Source organism: Hyperolius riggenbachi, chromosome 4, assembly GCF_040937935.1.
Source record: "Hyperolius riggenbachi isolate aHypRig1 chromosome 4, aHypRig1.pri, whole genome shotgun sequence".
Classification (NCBI taxonomy): domain Eukaryota; kingdom Metazoa; phylum Chordata; class Amphibia; order Anura; family Hyperoliidae; genus Hyperolius; species Hyperolius riggenbachi.
The window spans coordinates 464,626,307-464,649,755 of NC_090649.1; the positions used below are offsets into that span (position 1 = coordinate 464,626,307).

General features: G+C 45.1%; 1 protein-coding gene across 1 annotated transcript in view; it reads right to left on the minus strand.

The window, feature by feature from the left end:
* The window catches only part of NVL (nuclear VCP like), a 116,189-nt gene that overhangs the window by 88,263 nt on the left and 4,477 nt on the right, over positions 1–23,449 (minus strand). Inside the window, exons 5-8 of the mRNA XM_068232849.1 lie at positions 21,861–21,918; positions 18,082–18,339; positions 12,571–12,694; positions 10,424–10,500 (exon numbers count right to left, since the gene is read on the minus strand). Coding sequence (XP_068088950.1) covers positions 10,424–10,500; positions 12,571–12,694; positions 18,082–18,339; positions 21,861–21,918 — 517 coding nt within the window. The remainder of the gene's footprint in view (positions 1–10,423; positions 10,501–12,570; positions 12,695–18,081; positions 18,340–21,860; positions 21,919–23,449) is intronic.

Sequence of the window (23,449 nt, forward strand, 5' to 3'; positions counted from 1 at the left end):
GAATCTAAGTTGAGAGACATTATGTCTAGCTAGAGAAAAATGATAAGGGACTGCCTGATCAATTAAACTTTCCCGTATTGCGTGTTTGTGGGATGAAAGTCTCACTTTCATTTTCTTAGTGGTCTGGCAAATGTACAGAAGGCCACAGGGGCATTTAAGAGCATATACTACATACATTGAGTCACATGTGTGACATCCTTTAATCTTAAATTTAGTGCCCCTATGGGGATGTATAATTTCATCGCCTTTAATGACCGAACTGCAGTGAACGCAGTTCAAGCAAGGGAAGGTACCTTGTCGGGTAGAAACTGATTTAGAGGACGGATTTGTATCTGCATGTACCAATCGGTCCCTAAAATTTGGTGCTCTACGATAAGAAAACAGGGGAGGATTCACAAGATACATTATTACTGGCTGTAGAGTATCTGGATACAAAGGGTATCCTATTTGACATCTGTCTATTATTTCTACAAAGAAATAATAGACAGATGTCAAATAGGATACCCTTTGTATCCAGATACTCTACAGCCAGTAATAATGTATCTAAAATTATTAGGAAACATTGGCACTATTTGTCCGACAGCTTTCCAGACATAGAACATTTTGTGAATCCTCCCCTGTTTTCTTATCGTAGAGCACCAAATTTTAGGGACCGATTGGTACATGCAGATACAAATCCGTCCTCTAAATCAGTTTCTACCCGACAAGATACCTTCCCTTGCTTGAACTGCGTTCACTGCAGTTCGGTCATTAAAGGCGATGAAATTATACATCCCCATAGGGGCACTAAATTTAAGATTAAAGGATGTCACACATGTGACTCAATGTATGTAGTATATGCTCTTAAATGCCCCTGTGGCCTTCTGTACATTGGCCAGACCACTAAGAAAATGAAAGTGAGACTTTCATCCCACAAACACGCAATACGGGAAAGTTTAATTGATCAGGCAGTCCCTTATCATTTTTCTCTAGCTAGACATAATGTCTCTCAACTTAGATTCATGATTCTGGAGCAAGTTTCACCCCCTAGAAGAGGTGGTGACAGGATCAAGAAGTTATTATGGCGTGAGGCTTTTTGGATAAAAAAAACTCGATACCATGGAACCACGGGGTTTAAACCGTGAGTTAGATCTGCTGCCGTTTCTGTAGGTACCTCCCCTTGGGCTGCTGCACTTATAATTGCAATTTTATTCATGTGTATCACATGACAATCCACGCTACTATGGTATTCATTTATAGTATGTGTTCCCCTGTTGTTCCTTATTTCTCTTCCCTTCCCAGCTTCCTCTATTTATGGCTTTCTGCCAGTGTCGTGTTTATGTAACAAAGTATATGATCGCCTTGACTTGTATAGTTCGCCGCACGCTCTGCCGCTTTGTTTACATCGCGGGTGATGCGAGGTGCCGACGGTCGACGGCACCTACATCATTGGCTGCAACTCTGGCGGGGCGTGGACAAGCGTATGACGCTGTTCCCGCCCACGTCACCCTGCGATGTTCCCCATCAGGTCCGCTGTTTGCGGAGATGGTGGGCGGTGCACGCAGGAGGAGGCGCGGCATGGTTAGCGGTGGCTCGTGGCGGCGACCAATAGATTCAAAAGAGGGGAGAGGCGGGTTCTCCTATCAGCGCCCAATAGGCTTAAAGCTATGAAGTTTCCCATCAGGTCCGACTAGCAGCGGACCTGAGGGATTGGTTAAACACCAATCTCCCATGTTATTGGTGGATTACCTACCATGTCCTATATATAAAGCGTGAAAGTATGTATATTAAGTGTATTACAACGTGGCTTAGCTTGACAAAGGAGAAGTGTTCTCTGAAACGTTGCTATGATGGCTACGCTGTTTTTGGATGAATAAAAGAGCATAAGAAGATATCTGATGGTGCCGGCATCTTTCTTTCAAGCATCAAGTTAGCCAGGAGTGCTGCCGGGCCTTGCCAAGGCACATCACACAGTTACTACAGAGGGGTGCCTCACACACCTTTACCAGACTTTAAAGTCTAAAATTCCAGAAGTGAACCGGAGGCGGGGTCGGAGCATCGGTGAGTGGCTACATGGACACAGGATGTCTGCGGGGGACCATTAGAAGTCCTGGGTAACTTCAACTCATTTTCCCCCGAACCCCCTACAGTATCCCTTTAACATTCAGGTATGCAAGTCGGGACATAGTCGGACTGTAGAGTACTCTCACTCTAAGTGGCAGCAACATAGGAGAAAAGTAATTTATGGCTCATCTTACTCTGGGAAAAAAAAAAAAAAAAAAAAAAACATACTTCTTCATTGTATGTGTTTACATATATTTTAACTATTAAGATTTTCACAACAGAGGTCCTTTTAGAAGATTTTTTCCACTTAGAAGAAACCAGGTGCTCAGTATCCTTTAAAAGCAGCGGTCTCAAACTCGCGGCCCATTTGCGCCCTCGATACAATATTTTGTGGCTCTCGCCGGCAAAAGCTTCCTTATTGTTCGCTTCAGTGCTCCCAAGTAATCCGCCGCATCCCCGCCGCTAAACGAGGGCTGCAGACCCCCCAAATCGCCCGGGGGGCAATCCGCCGGTATTTCCTGGAAGGGGCAGAGCTGTCAGCTTCAGCTCTGCCCCTCCTGACGTCAATCACAGCACGGATCACCGCCCCTCTCTGTGAAGGAAGAGTGAGAGGGGCGGGCAGAGGCGGCGATGCGCCGCGATTGATGTCAGGAGGGGCAGAGCTGAAGCTGAAAGCTCTGCCCCTTCCAGGAAATGCCGGCGGATTGCCCCCCGGGCGATTTGGGGGGGTCTGCAGCCCGCGTTTTGCGGCGGGGACGCGGAGGATTACTTGTAATGGGAGCACTGAAGCAAACTATAAAGTAAAATAGGCAAAATAGTTCGCTTCAGTGTGAATTTGATTTTGAAATAAGCGTGAGCTGCTGATTGATTGATTCCCTTATGCGGCCCAGCCTTATTCTGACTTTGCCTCCTGCGGCACCCAGGTAAATTTGAGACCCCTGCTTTAAAGGATATCAGAGGCGAAAGGCTCTGGTAAAAACTCAAGTTGTACTGGGTAGAGGGGTATTAATGAAATACTCACCGCAACTCCCATTCCCCTCCGTCCCGTTGTCCTGGGCAACTCCAAACCTGGACATACTGTGCCGTGCATGCGCAGTATATGTCCATTCTGCTTCCCTGTGGGCGCGTAAAGACGTCACAGGACAGGAGCGTGCTTGCTCCTGCATCCTGGCATGAGCACTGATTGGAGACGCAGGGGGAGCGAGTGCACTCCTGTCCTGTGACGTCACTCTGTGCAGCTACAGGAACGCAGAATGGACATACTGCGTATACACTGCACAGTATGTCAGAGTTTGAAGTCACCGAATTCGCCCAGGACAACGGGACAGACCAGAGAAGAGCAGCGGGGGACAGAGAGGAACAGAAGGCGCGTGAGTATTGGATTATGCCCCCCTACCCAGATTTCGCCTCTGGTATCCTTTAAGGAGAACCCTGGGACGGCATACATTTGCGGTAAGTAAAAACTTACTGATGTGAGTACAGTTATCCTTTAAAAAAAAAGGTACACATGCCTTTGATGCTTGACAGCTTAAGAGTCGGTTCACACAGAAGTTTCCCGGGCTGAAAAGGTCTGCTGCGGCGCTTGTTCAAATAAATGGGCAGTGATGGTACCATCGTTTACCGCTATTTGCACAAATGCCACATTTTTTATCCCTGCCTTTCATGTCATCTGCATGGCGCTTAGCCCACCCTGGAAGCAATATGTAACTTCCAGGATTGCTTTTCCATGTCCCCCTGAAAGGGTGAAAAATGCAGCCGGAAGTCACTAAATGCTTTCTGGGCATATTTCCACACCAGGCTGATGGTGCGTCTCCCGGCAATACTAGCGGGGCAGGGAAACGCTGCCCATCTTGTGGCTAGTTGTCCAGATTGCACTGCATTGCAAATCTCTACAGGTTGCTGCCGAATCACTATAGCCGTGCATATAGGCCTCAATTCATATAAAGCAGTGCGATGGAAAAAAAAAAATCTTGTTGGGAAAATACCGCACTCGGTATTTTCCCGGTCTGTGTGCTAATTCATAAAGATTTCCCCAGCTGCCGTTGAAGGTTGGTAAATTCCCGCAGCTCATTGAGCGGTAGAGCAGTGTGGCGATATTGCTCTTTTGCTCTGCACAGATGACTCACAGACTTCGGCTCCAGGCACTTTGCATTGTTAACGCCTCACCAGAGGTGTCAGTAACTATCCTCAGGCTTACTACTTGATGAAGGCTTTATGAATTGACATTTGCTGACAATTTACTGACATGTGTTGGAGGTAACTACAGCCAAGTCGGTAATTTATCTCCCTCGTCGGTAATGTCAGCTTTCATTCAGTAACAGCCTTTATGACTTGACACTTTGCTAAGTGCTCGGGAAAGTCTGCTGTTTTCAGCCTTACCGCATGAGGTAATGCTTTATGAATCGAGGCCTTAGTGGCTTAGCGATACTGGCTGCGACTACACATAAGAACTGGAATTGGAAAGGGCCTTGGCTCCCAGTGTAAATGAGCACTCAGCAAGCGTGCAGGAAAACATTTAGCCCATGTGAACCGGCCCTTACTGTTAATCGTTTTGGCTGCCAAACTTATAATGATGGGGGGTACCTTAATATGCTTCTGACACATTCAGCAAACTTAGCTGCAGCCCTCGGGAAAGGTCGCAAATTTCCACATTTATAAGTGGCATTCCAGTTCTATTAAAGCTAATGTTAAGCCCGAAAAAATAAAAAAACAAAACAGATACTCACCTATGGATAGGGAAGGTTCTTAGTCCTATAGAGCCTTCCGGCTCCTCTCATGGTCCCCACGTTCCAGCAATGTCACTCCGGTTTGAATCCCCCACCACTGGAGGCTTCGGGAGCCCGGGTGCTCCTGAAGACAGGCCACTCTGTGCTGCGCATGCGTGAGCGCGCACTCCCACATGCATGGTAAGGAGCCGCCCAAAGCCTCTCACGGTGAAAGAGGAGCAGTATTCGACCGATTGGATACTGCTTACCAGGTGACAGTGCTGGAACACAGGGACCAGGAGAGGAGCAGGAAGGCTCTAGCAGGGGTCCACAACCCCCCGGTCAGCGGCTCAATACCGGTCCGCGGGACGTTTTGCGCCGGGCCACGGCTAATCCCCTGCCTCACACTGATTTTACTTTGCCTCTGCCCCCTCCTTCATTAGCCGCGACTCCACACGGCTAGATCCCCGCATGTACGCATTGCAGAGCGCAGCCGCGCAAGCCGGAAGTCACGCCGCTCTAGCCCATACCATCTTTTTCGAGCGTTTGGCTTCAGAGTGTGCACCCGCGCTTTCCTCCGGCAGTGTGAGACAGGGTGGCAGTGAGACAGAGAGAGCGTGGCGGACCATATTCAATCCAAATACATTTTCTTCTGGGTAAGTCTGACAAGTTAGTTTCTAATGTGTATTCGTTGTGTATTTCATACTTGTTCCTCCTTTCCTTTGAATGTAGCCTCACTACCTCAGATACTTCTGTGCTGCATACTAGGACAGGCCCTAGGCCTGGGATTGTTGTACATGCATTTTAATACTTTGCTGATATAATCAGTGATCATAATTATGGGCAGTTTTTGATCCACCTCTTGCCGGCTTGTTTTTTGAAAGGTATCCATGACTGAACAAAATACATTATTAATTAGGCCCTAATGAATAATAATGTATTTTGTTCAGTCATGGATACCTTTCAAAAAACAAGCCGGCAAGAGGTGGATCAAAAACTGCACATAATTAGGATTATGGGTTGGCAGAGAGATGGGGTTTCTGTGGATTGTTGGGGGTGGTTAAAAAAGGGAAAAAGGTATCCATAATTAAACAAAATACACACCACTCCTTCTATATTTCAGTCTCAACACAGCTTATTAGGGACTTCTCCCAAATAGAGGTTTTATATTTGGGATAAGTCCCTAATAAAGTTTGTGCTAACACTGAAATATAGAATGAATGGTGTGTATTTTGTTCAGTCATGGATAGCTTTTTTTTCTGCAGGTAGGTTGCTCACACAGTGAGAATGTCAGTCAAGGCACACTTTGGTCAGTTGCCTCTTTGCATACGTTGCATCATATGCCAGCCCTAGTCACTAGCGATTCACACTAGTGACTAGGGAGTTACTGTGCTAGCATATGATGCAACACATGCATAGATTGCCAGAGAGATGGGGTTTCTGCAGATTGCTGGGGGAGGTTAACAAAGGGAAAAAAAAAAGCTATCCATGACAAAAAAATAATAATTTACACACCATTTCAATCTTAGCACAAAGTTTATTAGTGACTTATCCCAAATATAAAACCATTTACATTTTAAATTGTTCAGCCATGGATAGCTTTTTTCTTGCATCGTTTTCAGCCACACCATTTTTCCTGCTAGTTAGCAGTGTGACGAGCATCAGCCGAGAAGTTGCGTGGGGGTCCTGACAAGTCCAGTCAAAGTATGTGAATGCCAGCCTGAGTGGGTGCAGCTTGGCATAAGTGTATGGAATTGCAGTAATAGTCATAGACAGATCTCCTTCCAGCACAGGAATCTGTATGTGTTTGCTGCATAGCCATAGCAGATTCATTCACAGATGAATAGTGGTGGCCGAGTACTGCAAGTGTGGCTGAGAGCAACGGCTGCTCAATTGGGATGAAGAGTCAGGTCCTATCTCTGTTGGCATATTTTAGTGTGAGCTGAGTAATAACTAGTGAAAAGTTGATTCACATTTTGCCATCATGAATCCCTAGTGTCGCAAGTTTGTTTATGCTTTCCTAGAATAACAAGAACATATCACAAAGAGAAGACCAACCGAAGTATCAGAATCAAGAAAACAAAGGACAGAGCCTGGAAAAACACTGTACACTTGCATTATTCTTAAGGTGGCCATACACTGGTCGATTTGCTATCAGATTCGACCAACAGATAGATCCCTCTCTGATCGAATTTGATCAGAGAGGGATCGTATGGCTACCTTTACTGCAAACAGATTGTGAACCGATTTCAGCCTGAAACCGTTCACAATCTGTGGTGGTGGTGGTGCTGCCGCCGCTCCCCCCGCCTGCATACATTACCTGCTCCGCCGGAGCGAGTCCCCTGGACACCGCTGCTCCGTCTCCGCGCTGGTCTGGTCTCCGGCATGCTTCACTTCTTCCTGCCCGGCAGGAAGTTTAAACAGTAGAGGGCGCTCTACTGTTTAAACTTCCTGCCGGGCAGGAAGAAGTGAAGCATGCCGAAGACAAGACCAGCGCGGAGACGTGACAGCGGGACTCGCGCCGTGGAACAGGTAATGTATACCCGCTGTATTGCGTCGGTCGTTGGGCAATCGAACACCGCTATCGACACACTCCCGACCCGCCGGCGCTCGAAAAAAATCTTCCGCACGGATGGATCGACGGGAACGATGGATTTTGGACGGAAATCCATCGTTCTGTCAGCGGTGTGGGCAGCGATTTCACAGCCATTCGATCACTGTGATCGAATCGGTCGTATATCGGCGGGAAAATCGTTAGGTGTATGGGCCCCTTTACACTTTTTCTTTGCAAGCTCACAGGCAGAATGAGTAACCAAAGATTGCTGGAGTGCTTCTTTGAAAAAGGGGAAAGACCCAGTGGTGATACCGCAGAATCCTCCAAGACTGCTAACAAAAAGAAAGCTGCATTTAAAAGTACCAAGAGTCCTACTTAAATTATGGGTTCATTGCTACAGGAGATACTCTTTCTCCAAACCCACTTTGTCTAACATGTGGTGATCCAATACAGCTATGAAAACTTCAAAACTGCTACGACACTTGGAGACCAAGCACCCTGCACTAAAAGAAAAAGCCTTTGGAGTTTATTTAAAAGAAACCAACGTGAATATGAACGACAGAATCGATTGCTAAAGTCCAGCACTTCAACACACGTATGTGCACTAAAAGCGTCATTCATGGTGGCTAATCGCATTGCTAAGGCTAAAAAGCCATTTGCCATTGGTGAAGAGTTCATCCTGCCTGCTACAAAAGGACATTTGCCGTGAAGTTTTAGGAGAGGGTGCAGTTAAAAAGGTGGCACAAGTTCCTCTTTAACCTCCTTGCCGGTTATCCCGAGCTAGTACTTTCAGCTATAGACCCTAAACAAGCATGCAGCAGATCAGGCGTTTCTGACCATGTCAGATCTGACAAGATTAGCTGCATGCTTGTTTCTGGTGTGATTCAGCCACTACTTCAGCCAAATAGATCAGCAGGGCTGCCAGGCAACTGGCATTGCTTAAAGAACAAGCGACACCCATGCTAATCTAGAAATAAAAAACACATATATAAGTAGATAAATACTACTTCTACTTACATAACAGATGTATTGTGCTATCCACATACTGATTCCTGTGAATATTATAACTGAAAAGCAGAGAATGCTACTCTAGGCAGTGGCCATCTTGCCAAGCTAATGCTGACATCATATCCTCCCTGACTCTTGTTTTCCCCCCTCCCTTCTCTTGCTCATTGTGTATTCATTAGCTGCCCTCCTCCCAGAGTCTATTTTTTATTTACACATCCAATCACTGAGTCACCTCAGCCTTGCTTGTAAACACAAGTAATCAGAGGGTGTATGATAAGGGCTCTTTCACATTAGGGCAGATTTTCTGCGTTTCAACGCAAAGGGTAAAGTTTGCGTTACCCAAGGTGAAATGAAAGTCCATAGACTTTTATTTTAGCTTTCACATATAACGCAGCCTTTTTGTGCACCCAGGCGCAGTTTTTCGGCCGACGCTAGCTTTATGCGTTACAATGTTAGTCAATGTAAAACGCACACTATGCGCGCTTTTAATCCGTTAACGCAGGCAATCAGTCCCAGAATGCAACAGAGGAACAATGTAGAAAGTTGAAAACTAAAAGAAAAAAAAATAACCTGCGTTTTTCTATGTGCTGTAACGCATTGAAAACGGATTAAAAACGCACACTCACTGCAGTGCAACGCATATCAAAACGCATACAACAAAACGTATGCTTTGAGCGTTCTCCAACGCAAGCTCTGATGTGAAAGAGCCCTAAGCAGCTAGATAGGGAGAAGAGGAGGAATATATTATAGATAAAAAGAGCTCCCAGCATTCAACTCTTTGGCACTGTTTGGCACTAGGGCCAGTGCTCCTAAAGTATGTGATAACTACAAACCATAACAGCAGAAAAAGTGTTGAAAGTTTTGAATGCAGGATTAGCATCTTTATCACTTAATACACTCAGACCAATTGCTGTTGAAATTTGATTTTTATGGTGACAATACCGCTTTAGTGAGAGGTATATGGAGGCTGCCATATTTATTTCTTTTTACAGTTCTTTAAGGTTGCAGAAAAGATTTGTGCCTGAGCATAGTTCGAACTTTCTCCCAGGACTTTCAAACCTCAAACAACTGTTACTTGTCAGTATTTAGTTAGGCTTTAGTATTTTAGCTGTACTCATTACACTATGACGGTGTTAGTTGCAATTAGAGTTGGGCGAACAGTTTGGCTGTGTTAGCCGAACTGCAGCCGAACTGTTCGGCTGCCCAACCTGTCATTTTGCTGTGGCTCTTACTACTTCTGGGTCGCAATGACCCGGAGTACTACGTCTGCGCTTGCCCGGCGGAGCGCGTCCTAGATCGCGCTCCCGTTGCCGGGCACTTTCTGCGCATGTGTGTGACGTCATGAGTGACGTCACACACATGCGCAGAGAGTGCCCGGCAACGGGAGCGCGATCTAGGACGCGCTCCGCCGGGCCAGCGCAGACGTACTACTCCGGGTCATTGCGACCCAGAAGTAGTAAGAGCCACAGCAAAATGACAGGTTGGGCAGCCGAACAGTTCGGCTGCAGTTCGGCTAACACAGCCGAACTGTTCGCCCAACTCTAGTTGCAATGTCTGGTTTGGAGATATGGATCTGCTGTAATTTTTATATGTTCTGTTTTCCCTTGTTTATGTTGCTGAGAAGCTGTTTTTCATGAGGGCTTATTTGGTGTGTATATTTGAATTGTTTGAAAAAATATATAGTATTATATACACTTTATCCTGTTATGTCATTGATTTCTCCCCATCCCACTCTGCCAGGCCTTGGAAAGAATGTCTTACATCAAAGTTGTCCTCGGGTCAAAAAAGGTTGGGGACCCCTGCTCCATAGGACCCAGAATCTTCCCGCTCTATAGGTTAGTATCTTATTTTTTTCAGGCTTAGCACTCACTTTAAACATTGGAGCTTAGGCCAGGAAATGACATCACTAGGGGGCTGGAAGTGGGTGTGGCAGCCACAGGAGGGGCAGGAAAAGGACAGATATATGTACAGAAGGGACATGGGAGGGCAGATTCCAGCACAGCACCAGACCTCAGCAGACACAATGTAGATCTTTGTTCTTGACCTTGACGCCAGTTCACGGCCCGGTGTACCATAACAGGATTGCTTTAAATATTAATACAGAAAAACGTACCGCCAACGTTTCATCATTTCCTCCAACATCCTCAAAGCTAACAGACGATCTCTGCAACTCGATGGATTTTCCTTTACCTGGAGTGAGAACATGAACACAGGGAGTAAATGGCTAAATCAAATGAAATGAAGACTACAGTTTGCCATAAACTGGTTGATATCCCAAACCGAGCACTCTCACATATTCTGATCAAAGAGGGAACTATCTGATTGAATCCCCTCCACACTCTACAAACAGATTTTCAATAGACTTCAGCACGAAGACTGAAGTGTAGGCAGCAAATACTCTCATCTGTCCACTGGCGCCTCCCAATCCAAACTCCCACCCTTCTCTCCACCACCAGTGCATCTATCCCGCAAAGCTCTGGGTCCAGTGACTACAGTAGAGACTAAACACAGTGGACACCATGGCACATACCTTATATGATCTCTAGAGGCCTCTAGTGTTTGTGACAACACAGGCGCCACAGGAGTGAGGAGACCGGGAGAAGTCCCAGAGGTGGAGAGAAGACCCAGGAGGAAGCACCAGTGAACAGCTGAGGGCAAGCTTTGCTGCGTACTTCTCTCCTCGGAAAATCAAATGCCGCTAGCAACGCATTCCAAACCCACCGCCGATAAAGCAAACTCTTCCATCTAGTGCGATCAGCTGAATCGATAGTTTTTGGCCGAAAAGCGATCAACCAGGAAACACTTGTGGCATCAATTTCTAGAAGACAGGATCAAATGATCGGATCGGCTGGATATCGATGACTTGTAAGTAGACGGTAACGCGAAGAAGGGTACATGTGGCCAGGGCTGCGCAAGAGCAGTTGCCATCTAATTGCAAGTCGGTAGTTATGAAATTGCACCGCAGCGGGAGAACCGAGGATCATACAGGACCGGCGCAGGACAGGACGGCTGCAGAGGGCCTGGGGAAGTCCCAAGTCAGAGAGACTGTTTGTTTTTAACGAATCTTCAGTTACGCTTTATACATTTGCCATTTTTCTTGAAATTTATCATTTAATGTCAATCTGATTCTTAGAACTGTGGATGCTCACGGAACCTGTACAAGTCTCTTGGTATGGAAAGTGTCTGTTCTCGCTCGTCTGTTCCCCCCTCCCCTCTGTTCCTTATCAAGTTACCCGTGTTCTGTGTCTTGTCCGCAGGTAATCGGGGCCCCTGTGCTGCTGGGTATTGATGTTAGTTACGTGTACAGAGCTACTAAAAATTTAAAATTAGATAGCGCTAACACCACTACCTCCTCCTTCCGGATTTGAAGGAGAAAGTAGTGGCATTATGTGGGCCGCAAGTGGAATACATCGGCAAGTTATGATCATTATGATTGAATCAGACGATTGATTGTCCAGGGAATTGAATCATTAATGGGCACGTTAAAGCCTCGCACACACTGTAAAAAATTTTTTTTAGAAACGAACGATGAACTTAGATCTGCTTTAACCACTTGAGGATCGTGGTGTTAAACCCCCCCTTAGTGACCAGGCCATTTTTCACCAAAAATAGGCCACTGCAGCTTTAAAGGGAACCTAAACGGAAATTAATTTGGAAATATGGATTTTTCCTTTTAAGATGATACCAGTTGCCTGACTCTCCTGCTGATCCTGTGTCTCTAACACTTTTAGCCACAGCCCCTGAACATGCATGCAGATCAGGTCCTCTGACTGAAGTCAGACTGGATTAGCTGCATGCTTGTTTCAGGTGTGTGATTCAGCCACTACTGCAGCCAAAGAGATCAGCAGGACTGCCAGGAAACTGGTATTGTTTAAAAGAAAACATCCTTATCCCTCCCAGTTTAGGTTCCATTTAAGGCCTCGCTGCAGGACCGCACAACTCAGCATACAAGTGATTCCTCCCCCCTTTTCTCCCCACCAACTGAGCTCTATGTTGGTGGGGTCTGATCCAGCGTTTATTTTATTTTTTTTCATAAATATTTGATTATTTTTTCAATAAATGTGCTTATTTTTTAATTTATTTTATATCCCTTCCTCCCTCCCTCTGCCAGCCAATCAGCGTGATCGGCTGTCATAGGCTTCAGCCTATGGCAGCAGATCACTCCTGAGCCTGCCAGGGGGACAGCCGTGTGACACACACACACACACAAAAAAAAAAAGAAGCTCCAGGATAAGAAGGGCGCCACCACTTCTACCTCACCTTTCTCCATTATGGCGGACTTTATCTCCTCCTCCACATCCTGTGACCCAGTCTTAGACTTCCGGGATTTCCTTCCTTTTGTCTTTTTCTTTTCACTCTCCAAGAGAGAAACATCCATAGAATTCTGCAGAAAGGAGACCAGGTGTAAGTGGGGAAGTCCAAAATTGTGAAAGGGAAAAAACAGTGAATGGTTTAATATACATAGTTACATAGTTATTTTGGTTGAAAAAAGACATACGTCCATCGAGTTCAACCAGTATAAAGTACAACACCAGCCTGCTCCCTCACATATCCCTGTTGATCCAGAGGAAGGCGAAAAAACCCTTACAAGGCATGGTCCAATTAGCCCCTAAAGGGAAAAATTCCTTCCCGACTCCAGATGGCAATCAGATAAAATCCCTGGATCAACATCATTAGGCATTACCTAGTAATTGTAGCCATGGATGTCTTTCAATGCAAGGAAAGCATCTAAGCCCCCTTTAAATGCAGGTATAGAGTTTGCCATAACGACTTCCTGTGGCAATGCATTCCACATCTTAATCACTCTTACTGTAAAGAACCCTTTCCTAAATAAATGGCTAAAACGTTTTTCCTCCATGTGCAGATCATGTCCTCTAGTCCTTTGAGAAGGCCTAGGGACAAAAAGCTCATCCGCCAAGGTATTATATTGCCCTCTGATGTATTTATACATGTTAATTAGATCCCCTCTAAGGCGTCTTTTCTCTAGACTAAATAAACCCAGTTTATCTAACCTTTCTCGATAAGTGAGTCCTTCCATCCCACACATCAATTTTGTTGCTCGTCTCTGCACCTGCTCTAAAACTGCAATATCTTTTTTGTAATGTGGTGCCCAGAACTGAATTCCATATTCCAGATGTGGCCTTACTAGAGAGTTAAACAGGGGCAATATTATGCTAGCATCTCGAGTTTTTATTTCCCTTTTAATGCATCCCAAAATTTTGTTAGCTTTAGCTGCAGCTGCTTGGCATTGAGTACGATTATTTAACTTGTTGTCAATGAGTACTCCTAAGTCCTTCTCCAAGTTTGATGTCCCCAACTGTATCCCATTTATTTTGTATGGTGCTAGACCATTAGTACGTCCAAAATGCATGACCTTACATTTGTCAACATTGAATTTCATCTGCCATGTATGTGCCCATATATCCATCCTATCCAGATCCTGTTGCAATATGACACTATCTTCCTGAGAGTTAATGATTCTGCACAATTTTGTATCATCTGCAAAAATAGCAACATTGCTCACTACTGCATCTACTAGGTCATTAATAAATAAATTGAAGAGCACTGGACCCAGAACAGACCCCTGTGGGACCCCACTGCTAACAGTCTCCCATTTTGAGTATGATCCATTGACCACAACTCTTTGTTTTCTGTCCATTAGCCAGTTCCCTATCCATGAACACAGACTCTTCCCCAGTCCTTGCATCCTCAACTTTTGCACCAGACTTTTGTGCGGAACAGTGTCGAAGGCCTTTGCAAAGTCCAAGTATATCACATCTACAGCATTCCCAATATCCATATTAGCATTCACTACCTCATAAAAGCTGAGCATGTTAGTCAAACAGGACCTGTCTTTAGTAAACCCATGTTGATGCTGAGAAATAAGATTATTTTCTACTATGAAGTCATGTATAGTATCTCTTAGTAACCCCTCAAATAGTTTGCATACAACTGATGTTAAGCTTACAGGTCTATAATCTCCTGGATCAGATTTTTTGCCCTTCTTAAATAATGGGAAAACGTGGGCTGTACGCCAATCCACTGGGACTCTGCCAGTTGCAAGAGAGTCACAAAAGATAAGATAAAGGGGTTTATCTATAACTGAACTTAATTCCCTTAGGACCCGAGGATGCATGCCATCCGGGCCAGGTGCCTTGTCTATTTTTAATTTATTTAGTCTTGCCTTCACTTCTTCCTGTGTTAAGTATTTAATATTACAGTTAGAAGATTGAGACTCTTCCGCCTCTGTAGTTTGCAACAGTGCTGTTTCTTTTGTGAAGACAGAAGCAAAGAAAGCATTTAATAACTCTGCCTTACCTTGGTCATCCACCATTGAGTTCCCATCCTCATCCTTTAGGAGTCCTATACAGTCAACCTTTCTTTTTTTAGAGTTAATGTACTTGTAAAACTTTTTTGGGTTAGATTTGATATCCTTAGCGATTTGTTTTTCAGCTTCAATCTTTGCCTGCCTAATTTCTTTTTTACAATTTTTATTGCACTCCTTATAATTGCTTAGTGCAGCCTCTGTCCCCTCCTGTTTTAAGACCTTATAGGCATTCTTTTTCCTCTTCATTTTATCTTTAACCTTTCTATTCATCCATAGAGGCCTTTTTTTATTCCTAGACATTTTGTTTCCATATGGGATATACATACTACAGTATTGATTGAGTATAAGTTTAAAAGCTTGCCATTTCCCTTCAGTGTCTTCCCCTTGTAGTACATTATCCCAGTTCACCAAACTTAGTGCCTGCCTAATTTCAGTTTCTGCACCTATCTTCCTCTCCTCTCTGGTGGTGGTCAATAAGCAGGTTAACCACTTCAGCCTTCAGTGTATTTTCACCTTATGCATCTGAGCAATTTTCACATTTCAACGCTCCTCCCATTCATTCGCCAATAACTTAATTACTACTTATCACAACTGACTATATCTTTTTTTTTCCCGCCACCAATTAGGTTTTTCTTTGTGTGGTACATTATGCTAAGAATTATTTATTTTTAAATGCATTTTAATGGGAATATTAAGAAAAAAAAATCATTATTTCTCAGCTTTCGGGTCATTATAGTCTTAAAGGACCACTATCGCTAAAAGGTCGGCATCTTCTGCGTAAGCGCCACTTGTGATCACGCTCACATGGTCTTGAGCGTTCTGTGGATCTGGCGAGGTTGGCATCTGCAACAGAGGGGATCCTGGGACACCGGAGCTGCGGCAAGTGACATATCAGCTGCTAGGGGCTAGAGGAAGCCCCGGGTAAATAGAACTTTTTTTTTTCCCCTCAGATCTTTTCCTTTAACCCTCCTGGCGGTCTATTAGAAACCGCTAGGGGGCAGCGCAGCAGTTTTTTTTTTTTTTTTTTACATTCATGTAGCGAGCCTTAGCCGCTGTGCAGCGGCATCCCCCCACCCGCGTCGATCGCCTCCGGCGATCTTTGATTTCCTGGAGGGCTTCCCCCGTCGCCATGGCGACGGGCGGGATGACGTCACCGACATCAAAGGGAGTCCCGATCCACCCCTTAGCGCTGCCGATCGGCGGCTAATCGGCATGCACACGCAGCTAGCAAAGTGCTAGCTGCGTGTTGCAAACAAACAAAAAACAAAAAAACAGGGCCTGAAAAATCCTCCTGCGCGGCATAGCCCGAGGTACCGCCAGGAAGGTTAAAGGACAACTGAAGTGAGGGGCATATGGAGGCTGCCATATTTATTTCCTTTTAAACATTACCAGTTGCCTGGCAGCCCTGCAGATGTATTTGGCAGCAGTAGTGTCTGAATAACACCAAGCATGCAGCTAATTTCAGATTTGACAAAAATGTCAGAAACATCTGATCTGCTGCATGCTTGTTCAGGGTCTACGGCTAATAGTATTAGAGGCAGAGGATCCGCAGGACTGCCAGGCAACTAGTATTGCTTAAAAGGAAATAAATATGGCAGCCTCCATATCCCTCTCACTTCAATTGTCCTTTAACTAAGAACTTATCCAATGACAGTTACTTTTGCCTCCTTTTGAAGATTTGATAGAAATGTGACATTGAACAGTCTCAACACTGATAAGTATAATCCTGTAGGATCAGCACCATCAGCTCAGTTGTGACGGGTGTATATACTCTGTGCTTGAATATCAAGACGTTACTTATCAAGTCAAAATTTCATTAAAAACTTTTTACTAGTCTTGTAAAGTTCTTACAAACCCAGTTACTTACAATTCGAAGTCTTACAGAAATTTGAACCATTCAAAGCGATGGACATGCTCCTTTTTCAAGCCATGACAGTCTGAAAATTGAGCATGTACTCTATACCTTATATGACGGTCTTTAATAAGGCGAGAGGGATATGGAGGCTGCCATATTTATTTCATTGTAAACAATAACAGTTATCTGGCAGCCCTGTTGATCCTCTGGCATAAGTAGTGTCTGAGTCAAAACCCTGGAACAAGCATATTGCTAATCCAGTAAAGCCAGAGTCAGCTGGGTCAGAGTACTTCATCTGCTGCATGCTTGTTCAGGGTCTATAGCTAAAAGTATTAGACACACAGGATCAGCTGAACAGCCAGGCAAATGGTATTGTTTAAAAGGAAATAAATATGGCAGCATCCATATCCCTCTCACTCCGGGTTTCCTTTAATCAGTAACAAAGGATTTGCATAGACCAGTGGTTCCCAACCTTTTTGAAGTCGTGACATCACACCAAACGCTCAGATCTGTGTGACACATCACATATGTAGAATAGATAAATACTAAGAATAACCATGAAATGGATAGAAAGAGTACATTATCCTGAATATACTTAAAAATAAAGCCTAGAACCTTTCAGGGGGACAGTTAGGGCCCCCCTCCAATTTGGAATGATGGCATAGTACCCACAATTTGCATCTTGCGAGTTATAGCCATGGTGCCCCCCCCCCAAAAAAAAAACTCGCTCTCAGACTCAGTATAGGTAAGTAGGGGTAGGTAGCCGGGTATAGTTGTCCCCAGTATAAATAGTATAGTTGCCCCATTATAGGTAGCTAGCATAGTTGCCCCCAATATAATTGCCCCAGTATAGGTAGCTAGTTTAGTTGCTCCCAGTATAGTTAGTATAGTTGCTCCCAGTATAGGTAGCTAGGTTAGTTGCTCCCAGTATAGGTAGTATAGCTTCCCCAGTATAGGGAGTATAGTTGCCCCAGTATGGGTATCTAGTATAGTCACCCCCAGTATAGCTGCCTTAGCGTCTAAGCGTTAGCCAGGTAGGTGGCCAGCCTGCTTTTCCTCCCTTCCCGTGGTCAGTACTCATGTAACCTTCAGAGCTGGCAGACGCTGCCTTGTAGCCGACCGGCTTCCTTCTCCTCAGTCACCATCTCCCCACCTCCGCTCGTTCTGTAGTTAGATGGCTACAAGGAAATGGCAGCCGATGTCCGCATGTGTGGACACCGGCTGCCATTTTCTTGTAGCCCTGCTCTAATTACAGACAGAGCAGAGGCGGGGAGAGAGAACAAGGTGGCGACACGTCTGATGCTGCCGCACATGAATGTGTCGCAAAACACGGGTTGGGAACCAGTGGAATAGACAATCACAAGAGCCCCAGCTGCATTCCTCCCTACCCCCCCCCCCCCCTCCTGCAACTAGCTGCACCCAATCACAAATTCTGCAGATGTTTTCCCCCTTTCCTAACCCACTCACAAGTGCCACTGCTGCTCTCCCATTCATTTCCTGCCACTCACCGCCCACACAGGACCAGGAAGACATCTGAGTCCAGAGTGTGGCTTTAAAAATACCATGATGTAACAGACATGATGCTCACCTCTTTACCCCCAGCCTTGTTATTGCCTTCACCCTCCTCACACAGATCTATGAAGATATTCTTCTGCACAGCTGTGCTGGGATTCTTGTCAATGAACCATCGGAGCTCTGGAGTGCTGTTCTCCGCTCCCGCGCCGGATCTGGGGGGTGCGGGAGTGCTGGTGTCGGGAGCCACCATCTTGGAAGGAGTGCTAGAGGAGGAGTCAGGATTTCCTTTACGGTATAGAGACAGCAGAGAGCTGTTCATATGATTTGAGGACTGAAGAAGAAAAATAAGAATAGAGAATTTATTTTATTTCATGGGAGACGTCTCACTGTACAGACATTTCATTTGCATTCTTACATTTTGGAGAATTAAAAGGCAGATAAATACCAAAACAAGTGCACTGATGCAATTGATTACATTGGGACAGCAGCTTGCCTGCTACTGGTCTCTTGTACAGTAGAGGCCTCTGCTGGAGAGTTGAGGAACTGCAACAGGAAAGCACAACGCACAGAAAAATATATTTTTACAGCGCTTTTCTCTCTGTGGACTCAAAGCGATGTGACCTGCGTTCTTCGGTCTCAAAGGCCCAGGAAAAGAGGTGGGTTTTTAGCCTTTTCTTAAAGAGGAACGGTCACGAAAATCTTAAAACTTAAAAACACATACAAATTAGTACATTTCTCCAAGAGAAAAATGAGCCATAAATTACTTTTCTCCAATGTTGCTGTCACTTACATTAGGTAGTAGAAATCTGACATACCGACAGGTTTTGGGCTAATCCATCTCTTCATGGGGGATTCTCAGCATGACCTTTATTCTTTATAAAGACACTCCCTGAAAATGATTAATACAAAGATGTTGGCCAGCCTCCCTGCTCACAGGACACTATTTTGGCAGTTGGACGGAGCAACTACCATTCACTAAGTGCTTTTAAAAATAAAGAAAACCCTGAGAACCCCCCTATGAGAAGATGGGCTAGTCCAAAATCTGTCGGTAATCTCAGATTTCTACTACTTACTGTAAGTGACAGCAACATAGGAGGAAAGTAATTTATGGCTCATTTTACTCTGGGAGAAATGAACTTCTTATTTGTATGCGTTTTAAATTTTAAGATTTTCACTACAGTCCCTCTTTAAAGCTTTCCAGAGTAGGAGCCTCTCACACTGATTGTTGAAGCGAGTTCCATAGAGTAGGGGCTGCATTGGAAAAGGCCCGAGCACCAAATGTTTTTAAGTGGATCCTGGGAATAACCAAAGTAGTCTTATTGGCAGAGCGGAGGGTACGTAGGGGGGCATTTAGTGCCAATAGATCCACTTTCTTTATTTGGGGCCCACGTGGTAAAGAGCCTTGAATGTCTGCAGGAAGATCTTACAATGGATTCTCCACTTTACTGGCATCCAGTGTAGAGTTTTCAGTACTGGGGAGATGTGTGAGCTGTGGGGGGGGGGGGGGGGGGGTGGGGGTGGGCTAGGAGTCTGGCTGCTGCATTCTGTACTAGATGTAGGGGGCACAGAACTTTATCCGGGGATCCGATGAACAGGGCATTGCAGTAGTCCAGGTGGGAGGATACAAATGCATGAACTAGAGTAGGTAGGTCTTCAGCTGGGACAATGTTTAATGGGATACCGAGCAGGTTTAAAAAACACAATTTGGCCTCTTGCACACTGCAAGTGATTCCGATTCAGATTCCGCTTTTTATTCAGTTTTTACATCCGATTCAGATTCCGATTTGCAGTGTGCAGGGAGCAAGAGGCCTTTGTACTTACTGGGCTTCCTTCAGCCCACTGTAGGCAGCGAGGTCCCCCAGCATCCACCTGGCTTCTCTCCCGGTCCCGCTGGCAGTTTGGCTAATTGGCGACATCCGCCTGATGTCGCCAGTACAAGTCCCCGTCGCACGTTACGTGTCATTCTCTAACTCTAAACTGAACATGTGCAGGACTCTCATGCTGGCCGCCGTGATGATGCGTAATGTGCGCAGTGGGGACTTATGCTAATGAAGCCGCTAGCTCGAACGGGAGAGGAGCCAGAAGGACGCCAGGGGACCTCGTGGCCTACAGTGAGCTGGAGGAAGCTCCAGGTAAGTACAAATTGTGTTTTTTTAGAGCTGCTCAGTATCCCTTTAATTCTTGCAATATTACTCAGATGGAAGAGTGAGGATTTGAACACAGCTGATAACTGCTGTTTGAGTGTTAGCTTTCCATCCAGGATAAACCCCAGGTTTCCAAGTCTTTATACTGTACGGTTTCTCCCCCAACTGCTAGTTTGAAGTAGGGAGACTTTGGTCTTTGTCCATCATGTGTGGACCACCGACCACCAACACCTTTGTTTTGTCAGAGTTCAGCCTCTGTGTGTCGTCTGTGTAACACTGGTATCCTAGGCCATAGGTCTGGACTATTTTGCCCAGTGGGAGCATGTAGACTGCAAAAAAATAACAGTGATAGCACAGATGCCCTGTGGGACTCCATAGGCAAGTGGCACTGGATTAGAGTAGTGTGTGCCCAGACATACTTGCTGTGTTCTGCCAGATAGGAAGCACTGAAACCAGCTGAGAACAGCACCCCTTAGGCCACAGTAATTCTTCAATCGCTGGAAATACACCATTATTGATTTATATACCGTTAACAGTTACTTTTCCCCACGGCTGATATGAGTACTAGTGGACATTTTTCTGTCAATAAATCAAGAGAACAGTCTAGAACTGTGTGTTGTCTTTACTCAGGTTGTCTTTTGTACTACAGTAAAATTTGCTTCAGGGATCCGAAACAAGTGAGGCTGATTTCACACCGCTAACTGGCGGTAGTGTGATGCGAGGGTCTCATCGCCAAAAAACAGCCTTTGGCGATTTCTGCATTAATACACAGTAATCCCTGTCTGGCAGCAATCCAAGGAGAAAGTGTGGCTCTCTAGTGCTCACTTCCTGTGGCCAAAGAAAGGAATTCCGCTGAAGTGAATTGCTAAAATACGCTTCCACGCCACAATGCTAATGCAAGAATTGGCATTAGAATGTACGCATTGCCATCACTTCTGGTTCGCCACACGTCGCCGTGCGAATCGACGGTAACATAGGTATGCGCTCGTTTCGGGGGTTGCGGTGATTACGTAATTTCCGCCGCATCACGTTGGTGTAAAAAGCCCCATAGACTCACTGGCATAGCATTAGTCGGCGGTAAAAAAAAAGGCCAACGCAAAGCCTCAGTGTGAAAGAGGCCTAAGAATAATTAACCACCTCCCGAACGCCTCACACTGATCAGTGGTGGGAGCGTGGCTTGCTGGGGACCGCCTAACACCGATTGGCGGGATTAGCAGGGAACATACACTCGCGTGTTCCTTGCGCGGAAACAAATTGAGTATGCGTGATCAGCCTGCAAGCCGCGATCGGAACTGGCAGGCTGAAATAGAGGGGGGGGGGGGGGAGCAACGAACATTTGTACAGAGCTGCGATGTAGCGCAGCACTGTACAAGGGACAGCCTTGTCACTTAACCGTTCCACTTAACCGCTCCCCATCTAATCACATGCACAGGCTGATGCCCATGTATGTGTAGTGTATGGATTTCAGTCTAGGGACACTTTCCAGGGGGGGGAGGGGGTAAATTACTAGACAGGGATTTTTATTGGGGAAAAAAATTGCAGCACGAGAGACAACCAAAAGAAAGCTCTGTTAGTGACAAGAAGAGGTAAAACCTATCTGGGTGCTAAGTTGTATGGCCAAGCAACAGTACAAAAAAATAAAAAAAAATAAAGGAAAAAATTAAGGAAGGCAGCCATACTTTTTCACCTTAGAGTAGCATCAACTTACCGGCTGATCTGTGTAGTCGTCAGTGTCTGAAGAGTCATCAGAGGGACTTGCTAAATCTCTAACAAGGAAAAAAAAAAAAAAAAAAAAAGTCTTGCATAACTATTCCTAGACATACCAAAGCCAAGATAGGAACAAGCAACATGTTACCTTCTTTTTAATAGGGAACACATGATCTCTGTACCACATAGGGGGTAAAGAAGCGCCCAGGAATAGATTAAATTATTAAGAACCAAAAAGGAGATTGAACCACCTCTGGCAAAACATTTCTGAGAAGCTGGTCACAATGCGAATCAAATGTGCTGGTGTGTTCTTAAAGTTGTTTAGGTACCAGAGGGTTGCAATGGCACCAAAGTACTACTGCGACATGAGGCCTGATGGATAGAGGAGCTGGGGACACTGGCTGGGGGCTAAAATGATGAATTTTCAAAGAAATGCTACATTTGTTTGCTGCTCTTGTATTTGGCCTGTTAGAGTTAACAATGTAATTAAGAGATGTGCTGGCCATATGTGGGTGTGTTTTTATTACAGTGATTTGTATTTAAACCACTGTTACTCTCACTGGGCACTTGAGAAAAGGAGTACCAGCCTGAAACGTTGTGCCGGTGATCTGGTTGTTGCTCTGCTGATGAATTCAATCGCTTTGCTATCACAGCACTAATCAGTCTGAGCCCTGGTCTTTACTTTACTGTTGTTCAGCGGGGCTCACATGCAATTCAGCTCCAACTATTGCTGGCAGACAAATTGCGCTGTTATCGTAATTTGGGCCTAGTCTTTCGCTAGTGCCCAAATTGCCCACTGCCTGCTGCTATAGCCCTAATTCACATGTCAGCCTACAGCAGCCCCAAGGCACATTTTTTTTTGCCCAACTTGCCCTCTGCTTCTGACTGAGAAAGATCAATTGTGAGATCAGGAATGATCAAATTTGATCTTTCTTGATCAGAAGCAGTTTGGACATGCTGGAAATTATCGATCAGTCAATCTGACATGAAAATTGCATGGTGTGTATCAGCCTTAAAATGTTTAACTGCGAGGCAGGTCATTTCGGAGAATGCTCTCAGCTGCATAGCACCTGACCTGGGCACTGCCATAGACTTAAAGGGGCACTACACTGAAATTTAGGCTATTGTGATTTCCTTAGTAGCAAGTTTCTATTAGGAACAGCAACATATATTAGATAAAGCTGTCGTTTACAAAGGTCACTTAAATAGGATCATTTATAGTCCAGATACAGATGCTGGCGTCACTAATAAGGCAAGGGAAGGACTAGTCTGTGTTCAGTTATGTAGTGTGATAACAGATAATATATTTCTCCTCTCCCTCAGCTAAAGCCCCGTCCTCCTAATGCAAGTTAATTCCGCAGAAAGTACTGTGCTTTGGAATGTCTTAGGTAAATAAACAGGCTGTCTGTTTATTTACCAAACACCTCTCGCGAGAGAGAAGAGAGGAGAAAGAGAGAAGAGAAAGAGAGAAGAGAAAGAGAGAAGAGAAAGAGAGAAGAGAAGAGAAAGAGAGCTGTTATCACTGAACACATAGTACATCGCTTCCATTGCCTTGGCGACGTCAGGGTCTGTATGTGAGCTATAAATCCT